The sequence below is a fragment of the Kogia breviceps genome, chromosome 2 (genome assembly GCF_026419965.1).
Source record: "Kogia breviceps isolate mKogBre1 chromosome 2, mKogBre1 haplotype 1, whole genome shotgun sequence".
NCBI classification, from domain to species: domain Eukaryota; kingdom Metazoa; phylum Chordata; class Mammalia; order Artiodactyla; family Physeteridae; genus Kogia; species Kogia breviceps.
Genome location: NC_081311.1, coordinates 150,271,143 through 150,282,222, shown reverse-complemented (window position 1 = coordinate 150,282,222; position 11,080 = coordinate 150,271,143). Strand labels below are relative to the sequence as shown.

Sequence of the window (11,080 nt, the reverse complement as noted above, 5' to 3'; positions counted from 1 at the left end):
TAGTGTATGTTAGCTTAAGGGGCTGATGGAGATTGGGAGAAGCCACCCTTTGGCGCCAATGAGCAAAGTGTCTACCAAGGGGGAGAAACCAAGAGATGGACACCGCAGAGAGGGCAGGGAGTGCCCGGCAAGCCAGTGCCTGGGCGAGGAATCCAAAGAAGTCTCCCGCTTCTGCCTCTTTCACCTGTGTCCTACTTACCGCGCCAGCGCCGGCCACTAAGTCTGATCTAAACCCCGTCAGTGTTAGCTTTCCCGCTCCCTTCTCTCAAACTCCTTCCCCTTTCCCCCTTCCCCCCGCGCCCCTTCTCCCCTTCTGCCGCCAGAAAGGGTTAATCTCTCCTGCGGGTAAAAACAGGTCCGCGGAGTCTCTAACTGGCGACAGATGGGCCACTTTCTTCTGGCCACAAAGGGGCCGGAATGGAGCGCTCCGCGGCATACAAATGGGCAGGTCACGTGGTTCCCGGCTCTTGGCTGGACCGGGAGGACCATATGGCGCATGCCGGGGAGGAAGGAGATGGGGCGGGGGTAGGGGTGGGGGAGTGGGGAGCTAGGTCGGAGGAGGGTGGGAGAGGAGCAAGGCTGAGGGGGAGGGGGGCTGGGGCGGGGGGGTGGAGGAGGAGGGCGGAAGGGAAGGGAGCGCAAAGCCCAGACGCGTGCGCAGACGCGGAGCGCAGGAACCTGCTCGCCGCTCTGCTCCTGGCCCCGCCCGCGCTCAGCATCACCAACTCGGCTATATAACCTGAGCGCCCGCGCCGCCTGGACACGAGGAATTCGCCCCACGCAGAAGGCACGGCGTCCGGAGGCCCCAGGGTTATGAGACCATCACTGCTCAGGACTTACTAACAACTACAGGTAATTACAATCCTTTCATTTTTGCTGGGAATAAAAGCAGCAATTGAAGATGTACACATATTCTGTATGTGTGCGTTTGTGAGCGCGTTTATGTGTTGAGACAGTCATTCCTTTCCATAATTGCAGGCGAATACGCATACAGTTTGACTCGCATCACTCAAATACCCACTGCGGGCTTTCTAATTAAAAAAAAATTGTTTTACTTTTTTTTTTTTTAAGGGGGAAAGTATAGGAGCGTCTTTGGATTTTAAAAAATATAATGCTCACTAACTCTGTGATTATTTGCTAGTGGTGATTTCAAAGTTCTGAAAGCAAGTAACTACTTAACTATTTCACTTCCTCCAGTAAGGGGGAAAAACCCCCCACGTTACCAAGATTTATTTTGTGTACATGTATTTTACACACATTAGGAGTGCCAACTTATTTTTTCAGTGAATGAAAGGGGCATTGATACTTTGAATATACACACCCTGGAAAATAAACCGAGTTGAGAGGTAGTTTAATTGAGAGGGGGAAAAAATGTGGAGAAAGGGAGAGAGACCCACTCCTGCTACCTGTTACTGTTCCAGAGCCGGCCGAGTCCCCAGCAGCCACTGCAGGTGCCAGAAATTCAGTTGTCTCACTAAAGGCTTTTTATTTTCCTTATTAGAAGCGGCAACTTCGCCATTGCCAATCGCTGACCATTATAATTACTCAATCTTTTAAAGGAAGGTTTGAGGCGAACTTTGAAAAGCCCCAATAAAGAGCGGGCGGCGCTTTCAATGGGCTGTTTATTAGAGAGGAGCCTTCCGCACCTGATCCCCGGCGCGTGGAAGAGCGCTCTGCGCCGCGCCCCCAGCCCTGGCCCTCTAGTAAGCGCTTTTATACAAGGTGGAAATTCAGCAGAGGGCCAGCGGGGTGGGAGGCGAGAAAATAAAGGCGAGGGTGGGATGGAAAACCCCTGCCCCCTTTTGTTACCAAATGTTTCGTTGATGGTGAAATAATTTGGTGGAAAATACTTTTCCTCCGCCGTGCATTTGCTTTTTAATCCCTACTCAGTATAAGCTTCTTAAAACTCACTGCCAGCGTTAGTAAATTACGTAATGGCTCTTCAACTTTAATCGCTGAGCCCCCAGAGGCCAGAACAGAGATGGAAACAATTGCAGTTTTCAAACTCGTCATTTTTGTGGAGTTGTGAGTGACTTTGAACTCAGGCAAATAAACATGAAGTCGCCGAAATGTACACTCCTTTTCACACACATTATCCTACCGGGTAATCACCATAAGCATACTTAAATTAATCACAAGGAAACATACACCGGAAGTGTACTTATAACACATACTGTCTCCCCTCCTCCCAGCCCTGTCCAGCCTCCTTCGTACCAGCAGGGCCCACACAGGCCACTATAAAACTGCATTTAACTTTTCCTCAGGGGCATCCATTTTGTAATCAGCTGATAATTCTCTTCACATGCATTTCTACAGGGTTAGTGGATAGAAGCTGAGGGCGTATGTAGTTTTTGAATGTAGCGTTTTTCTCCTTTTCTGTTTTCCCCTCTCCCCTGTTGAATGTAGGAAACCTAAACATGACCAAATCGTACAGCGAGAGCGGGCTGATGGGAGAGCCTCAGCCGCAGGGTCCTCCGAGCTGGACAGACGAATGTCTTAGTTCTCAGGACGAGGAGCACGAGACAGACAAAAAGGAGGACGACCTCGAAGCCATGAACGCGGAAGAGGATTCACTGAGGAACGGGGGAGAGGAGGAGGAAGAAGAGGAGGACCTGGAAGAGGAGGAAGAAGAGGAAGAGGAGGACGATGATCAAAAGCCTAAGAGACGCGGCCCCAAAAAGAAGAAGATGACCAAGGCGCGCCTGGAGCGTTTTAAGCTGAGACGCATGAAAGCTAACGCCCGAGAGCGGAACCGCATGCATGGGCTGAACGCGGCGCTGGACAACCTGCGCAAGGTAGTGCCCTGCTACTCCAAGACACAGAAGCTGTCCAAAATCGAGACACTGCGCTTGGCCAAAAACTACATCTGGGCTCTGTCGGAGATTCTGCGTTCCGGCAAAAGCCCTGACCTGGTCTCCTTTGTACAGACGCTCTGCAAGGGCTTATCCCAGCCCACCACCAACCTGGTTGCCGGCTGCCTGCAGCTCAATCCTCGGACTTTTCTGCCTGAGCAGAACCAGGACATGCCTCCGCACCTGCCGACTGCCAGCGCTTCTTTCCCTGTGCACCCCTACTCCTACCAGTCTCCGGGGCTGCCCAGCCCGCCTTACGGCACCATGGACAGCTCCCATGTCTTCCATGTCAAGCCGCCGCCGCATGCCTACAGCGCAGCGCTCGAGCCCTTCTTTGAGAGCCCTCTGACTGATTGCACCAGCCCTTCCTTTGACGGACCCCTCAGCCCGCCGCTCAGCATCAATGGCAACTTCTCTTTCAAACACGAACCGTCCGCCGAGTTTGAGAAAAATTATGCCTTTACCATGCACTATCCTGCAGCGACCCTGGCAGGGGCCCAAAGCCACGGATCAATCTTCTCGGGCGCCGCTGCCCCTCGCTGTGAGATCCCTATAGACAATATTATGTCCTTCGATAGCCATTCACATCATGAGCGAGTCATGAGTGCCCAGCTCAATGCCATCTTTCACGATTAGAGGCACGTCAGTTTCACCGTCCCTGGGAAACGAACCCACTGTGCTTACAGTGACTGTCGTGTTTACAAAAGGCAGCCCTTTGGGTACTACTGCTGCAAAGTGCAAATACTCCAAGCTCAAGTGATATATGTATTTATTGTCGTTACTGCCTTTGGTAGAAACAGGGGATCAAAGTTCCTGTTCACTTTATGTATTATTTTCTATAGCTCTTCTATTTTAAAAAAAATACAGTAAAGTTAAAAAAAAATGCACCACAAATTTGGTGCAGCTGTATTCAGAGCATATTAATTATCTGATCGGGATAACAAAATCACAAGCAATAATTAGGATCTATGCAATTTTTAAACTAGTAATGGGCCAATTAAAATATATATAAATATATATTTTTCAACCAGCATTTTACTACTTGTTACCTTTCCCATGCTGAATTATTTTGTTGTGATTTTGTACAGAATTTTTAATGACTTTTTATAATGTGGATTTCCTATTTTAAAACCATGCAGCTTCATCAATTTTTATACATATCAGAAAAGTAGAATTATATCTAATTTATACAAAATAATTTAACTAATTTAAACCAGCAGAAAAGTGCTTAGAAAGTTATTGTGTTGCCTTAGCACTTCTTTCTTCTCTAATTGTTAAAAATAATTGCACAATTTGAGCAATTCATTTCACTTTAAAGTCTTTCCCTCTCCTTAAAATGATAACCAGATCAATAATTCTTAAGAGGATGAATAAAAACAAGAGATGTATTCCCTATCAAAACATATCAATTCAATACATTACTTGCACAAGCTTGTATATACATATTATAAACAAATGCCAACATACCCTTCTTTAAATCAAAAGCTGCTTGACTATCACATACAATTTGCACTGTTTCTTTTTAGTCTTTTACTCCTTCGCATTCCATGATTTTACAGAGAATCTGAAGCTATCGATGTTCCCAGAAAATATAAATGCATGATTTTATACATAGTCACACAAATGGTGGTTTGTCATATATTCATGTAATGAATCTGAGCCTAAATCTAATCAGGTTGTTGATGTTGGGATTTTATATCTATTGTAGTCAATTAGTACAGTAGCTTAAATAAATTCAAACCATTTAATTCATAATTAGAACAATAGCTATTGCATGTAAAATGCAGTCCAGAATAAGTGCTGTTTGAGATGTGATACTGGTACCACTGGAATCGATCTGTACTGTAATCTTGTTTGTAATCCTGTATATTATGGTGTAATGCACAATTTAGAAAACACTCATCCGGTTGCAATAAAATAGTATTGAAAATCTGAGCAATTGTTGCATTTCTTCTTAAAGTGTTTTTTTAAAATGTATAAATAATTCCTAAGCGGGATAGTTGCTTTACTTGCTGAGTTAAAAAAATACTAAATTCTATTTGTAGAATAAAAGAGAAAAGTTTACCTTAGCACAAACTCTCTAGTCTGTTTATCTTGCTTAGGGAGTCACCAGCTCTTTGTAGATAATGAAAGGACCACGCTGGTATTTCATTACTTGGAATATGAGGCTGGGGTGGAGTAAGGGTTGTGGAGAGACAAACAGTTGTATTTTTGTTTGGTTTTTGTTCTGGTTTCCATTCCTTTCAATGATTATGTTATCTGTTTTCTATTTTTTTTTCAAAAGACGGATTTAGTTAATTATTAACAAGCAAGACACAAGTAACCTAGCTTAGTTTGTCTACATATTAAATTTTTTTTCACCATTTTCTTGGTGCTTTGTTATCTGTACCTTTTCCTGAACTGAAATGTTCTCTATTGCAAAGCAGTCCTATCCCAGAGAGAAAGTGATATACGTTTAGAATATGCCAGGGAGAAATGATTTAATTAAAAGAATCGAAGAAGTGGCATTTTATCATTGTAGTATAAATGTGATCTCAATAATTCTTTCAGGAAAAAATAGTAATGAACTACTTATACTCAAGACATACTATTTGTACTGTGATATGTTTCTGGAAGGTGTAATTGTTTCCTCACCCACTTTGGAGTATTCTGTTGTTTCATAAATAGCACTCACTGGAAAAACTTAGAGATGATTCTGTCCATTGGTAAGGCCACTAAAAAAGTTTGGCATTTCTCTCCCTCTGGATGTATTGACTGACAGGAACAATTTCTAGGGAATAACATTTTGGCACTTGTGCCCTGGCTCTACTGTGGTGCTCTGATTACTGTCATTAGTAACTCCATTGTTCTTCCTCTGATTCGGATGCCACATTGGATGACTACCTCCCTTCCCAAGCTTGTTCCTTTAATCTCCTTCTCATTGGTGATTTAGGGGTTCCAGAAAGCTGACCTCATTTAGCAAGCTGCTCCAGAAAAATGTGAGTAATCTAATGAACAGGAACAATTAGCCATACTAATAACATTGCCAATGGGGCTATGTCAAGCTGTGACAGTTGCAGTAAGGAATATTTCAACATTAAAAAAATGTTTGAGTGCAATTTAAAATATATCATTTTAGCATGTTTTCCATCAGCCTTCATCACATGGCAGAAATACTTTTAAGTTAGTCCCAACTTTATCCAAAATGCAATAATCTCATTCCAAGTGCAACAGAGTTGTTATTTTGGAATCAAGCTGTTGCTTCCTATATCCAAGATTGCTTTCACTGTTCTTTCTTTAAGAGACATAATACTGACATGATATCTGAACACTGTCAACCTTCCAGGCTAGGAGACCATGAAGTGAACATTCAGATCTGGTGTGATCTATTCAGCAGCTCAATTTCACCTGTAATTCAAATTAGACATCTTCATGCAAACTAAAAACTGTTGCCGTAGTGAGCAGAAGAAATGAGAGGATGACATTTTAAGAAATTCAGCTTTTAAAACAGCAAGCAGGGAACTCTAACTGTGGATTTTTTTCGTAAGGTAGGAATGAAGACTGCAAGTTAGTTTTGATTTTTTTCCCCCCCATTTTGCATGTATAACTTCATTCTAAACATAAAGATTCTTTCAGTCAGTCAAGGAGTAACTCACATGCCACCATCTTTTATTCAAAGGCAGGCACAGATGTTCCTTCTGCAGGGGAGGTTTTAATTTATGAAAATGATATTGTTTATGCATGAATGAACTGAATGCACTCTGCCTAACACACAGCGCTTCCATCTGATCAGAGAAATGCCACAGAACCAGTGCCAATGTCAGAAACATATTCTACAAATTTACTCACTTAAATGTTTAATGAATATTTGGAAGGCATTTTCCAACCACAAGAAACCTTTTCAATTATCTTTTTCTTTTCTTTTGGAATTGCTAGCCAAGAGACTCTTACAGTTTCCATAGTTGGCCAATGCCTATGTCTAGCTAATAAAAGAAAATGTTTTACTAAGTGAAAAGCCACCAAAAAGAAGAAACATCGGCAACTATAGCTTCATTGGGAAAAATATTTCTTTAAGTGTTACATATTGCGCTTACGAGTAATATTTAGGGTTCTGTGTGTTCCCTCATCTTGAATAATTGATATTGCTATCAGATAAGATGTTTAGATCTACTTATTTAATGTGAAAATGCTCTGATGAGTTATCTCCAGAATACCCTGGTATTTAAAATCAGTAGACAATTTCATAGTTGGAGATAAAATATTTAAACATTTTAACTGGTGCATAGTTCCTTTTGAATAGAACACTGCATAACTTAAATTTCATTTACATCATCAATGACAAATACAGTACGATCTATCTACTTTTAATCCTAAAAAAGACAATTAAATGTAAATTAAAATAGAGGATTATAATATCTTGAGTGTTCTACTAACTTTAGGTTTATAATATGTTATAGTAAAATAACATTTGAAATGAATTATAAGTGTTCTAATTTATTGATCTTTAAAAATCTCCGTTTTCACATTTGAAAGTCTATAATTCTTACAAAATTAATGCATTTCTGAAAGAAGCTAGCAATTACTAACATGATACATGGATCATTAGCTAACAGTTTGAACCAAGCTGTTTTTGTTCTATAATTAAATAAGAGATTTAAAGTGAAAATATCTATTAAACAATTAATAAAACTAGGTTTCAAAACATAGGCTGATTTCATCCTAATGAGAATTGCATAATAGCAGAGCTATTTCTTAAACTACACTAAAATTTCCTCTCTTTTCCTTTTCCATGGCCGTCACTTATTTCCTGAAAACCATCTAAATAAAATCTTTAATTCCAGGGTCTGATAAAGAATAAAAGAGCCAATGCAACATCTTGTGGAACACCAGGACTGAGAACGCTTGTTGTTACCACGCACAGAGGCGTTCTGGCGTCAGATGCACAGTGATTTGTATGGTGGCATAATCACTGGCTCCTGGCCAGGCATTATATTACAGAGGACACTATTGTCAAGAACCGTTCAACTAGAAATCTGCACTGTATACACTCAAAAGTTGAGATCATCTGCCTTCCTATGTCAGGAAGAATTCTGTGCTGGCAATTGACTCATGGACTCTCTTCACACACACTAACACTTGGTTCAATGGCTCTGATGGAATTAGCTGTGTAACCAAACTAGTGGCATCAACAAGACAATGCCACAGCCTCTGGGGACTTCTGTTTAAACTGCTAACCTTAAAATATCTTCAAATGCAGAGTATTATGTTAATCCTGGACTAAATCTTAAGATGCATTAAATATGGATTTGGCCATCTAAACATTATTGTGCTATTTGCCCAGCTAACTTAGAGGTAGATGGATAGTGACAGTAACCATATTTATGGATCCCCAGGTATAGACTAATCCAGAGGGATGGATTGTGAAATGACATCTAAAGATGAGAGAATAAGTTTAACCTCACATACTTGAGGTAACTTGGTAACTTACTTTGCTGTTAACAAGGTTAAAACAAACCCTGCTTTATGCTTTGATGTCATAAGGATAGACAGCCACAAGGAAGCCTTCACACACTTATTAGGTTAGTGCTAAGTTTTTTTCATTCATTCCCACATTCTATCATCAAAGCAGCCCTGTGCCTTATTTTACAGATGGAGAAACTTCAGGAAGCTGGGATACCTAGATACTTCATTACTGGTTTCCTTTCTTCATTCAGGTTCTAATTCAAAAGCAACTTTCCTCAAGATTTTCCTGATTCCAATCTAAAGTAGCAACCACCTTAAACCTCACCAAAATCATTATTATATGTTCCCTCCTGTTTTTCAGAGCATTTATCTATCTGATGTTATCTTGCTTATTTATTTGTTTTGTTTAGTTTTAAATCATCTACCTCCCTCAGTAGAATGTGGGCTTCACAAGAACAGGAACCTTATCTATTTTGTTCGTTGCTGTTTCTCTGGTGCTTAGAAGACCTACAGGTCCTCAATAAATATGGATATTCTAAAGGAGTCCAATCATACTAATCTGATACCAAAGCCTGTTCCTTAACCACTATGCTACGAGTCAAGTATGGAGAATGGAGAGGGCCACAAATGATTCTCAACCCAGTGAACGTTATAAGCATTAATTCTATAAAAGGACAACAGTTGAAATTAATTTCCTGTGACACCATGATACCAAACTCCCCTCCCCGCACTCCTGAGCATCAGTAATCATGTGTTACCAGTCATCTTTTCTTTTTATTGATATAAATTGGTTAAATATAATTTGGAATTGGAATAAAAGAAGAACTAAAATGTTACAGGCTCTTTCCAGACCATGCCTTTTTTTTTTTTTACACTCATTAAGAACTCAGAGCATGCTACCTTTTCCCTTTCTGTTCATCATTCTTTCAGCAATAGTTCTGGTTTTATTGTTTGTGTTATGTAAAATTGTATCAAACTTCCTTATCATCCTTGAGGAGTTGAGATTACAGCAGATCAGAATCTAATCCATCATGACTACGTACTCCAGCAATAAGTTTGAGAATTTGAGTAGCATTTGACAAATTCAAAGGTAAAAATAGGCTCCATATAGCTAGATGATGGCAATGAAATAGAAATCCACAATGTGAGAGTAATTGATAGCCACAATAGTTCTTAAATTCATCTTCCTCCAACACATCAAATAGAATAGAAATGTGGTAAGTTTATGGGGAATATGATCTTCCTTGTCAATACAGCACAAATAAAGAAGAACATAGAATTACCATTTTTAGTGACATCAGGTATTCACTTTGGCCCTACACATGAATTATTAGGAGAGCTGTTTAGGGAATAGAAACATTGGAAGAATCAATATTCTTGGAAGGTGATTTAGTGTAAAATCAGTGAAAACTGAAGAACAACTAGTGTTCTTTAAAGTTATCATATTTATATACAGAATGTGTTATTGGTTGATATAAATGTTGCTGAATTACCTAACTATAATATCTACTTCAAAATGTTCATTGTATAAACTTAGCACATCAATAAGATTTCTTTAGTGTTCTCTCTGAATGATGTCAGTTATGACGTCCATGAAAGGATATGACCGATTAAGAGAACTGTTAATTCCTTACCCCCAGTGCCACTAATGATTGCAGTGCTTGTCTATGCATAGCAGGGAATTATAAATTTATAATCTGCGGTAGGTTGCAAGTGTGTGGCCATGAACTGTTCCTATCCAAGAATTAAGCAGAAAAAGTAGTAGAATTCTAAAAAGGAGACTTGCAATAATCTCACTTGTCATTGCTAGATAACTGAATAATCTTTATTTCAGCCAATGATTAAGTACACAATAAACAGTAGTAAAAACTGCATGTAAGTTATAACTGGAATCTAAGTAGGGATATTTATTAATTTTTTTTTTCTGAAAGGATTTCTTAGTTAACACAGGGCAAGGCTACTTATTTAGATATTTTAAAATCCCAACATATGATTTTTGGGTAAAGAAACTCTATTTTAATGTTTCCTTGACTCTAATTAGCATATAAAAATGTTAAGTAAAGAGATATTTTGCTTCCCAAAATTTCATTTTTGTTTAATTAACTAACAATGCATTTATCTTACTTAAAATATATTTTCAAGGAAAAAAAAATATATGCTGTACTGTGTTCAATAGTGACTTCCCCCCACTCCCCAAAATTTATGTCCAGTCAGAACCTCAGAATGTGATCCTACCTGGAATAGTGTCCAATATATATCTTAAGATGTAAGATGTAAATTAAAATGAGGTCATACGGGAGTAGAGTTGTCCTTATAAGGAGAGGACAGAACATGCAGACATGCAGACAACACAAGGGGAGAATAAAGATGTAGGCAGAGATTAGAGTGACAGGTCTATATGCCAAGGGACTGTAAGAATTGCCAGCAACCACCAGAATCTATGAAAAAGGCACAGAACAGATTTTCCCTCTGAGACCCCAAGAGGGAACCAACTCTGCAGACACCTTGATTTTGGACTTCTGGTCTCCAGAACTGTGAACAATACATTTCTGTTGTTTTAAGCCACCCTGTTTGTGATTTGTTATGGCGGTCCTCGGAAACTAATACATAAGTTGACAATGAATAGATATGTTAAATACACATAAATATAAAAGTGTTCATTTAAAATTTTATAAAAATGTTACCATGAAGTTTTAGTGACATAATGTTGTATATAACTACCAGCATATTTTAGTTAGTACCAGGTTTGATATTTAAACAAGCTGACAAATTATAGCTATTTAATA

The 11,080-nt window shown here is 39.6% G+C and overlaps 1 protein-coding gene across 1 annotated transcript; it reads left to right on the top strand.

Annotated features, from left to right (window-relative positions):
* The first annotated feature begins 643 nt into the window (after positions 1 to 643).
* On the top strand, positions 644 to 4,787 carry NEUROD1 (neuronal differentiation 1). Its single transcript, XM_059051955.2, has 2 exons — positions 644 to 852; positions 2,407 to 4,787. Exon 2 carries the CDS (start codon positions 2,418 to 2,420, stop codon positions 3,486 to 3,488), a length of 1,071 nt encoding a protein of 356 aa, XP_058907938.1. The 5' UTR covers positions 644 to 852; positions 2,407 to 2,417; the 3' UTR covers positions 3,489 to 4,787.
* Positions 4,788 to 11,080: the final 6,293 nt, after the last annotated feature.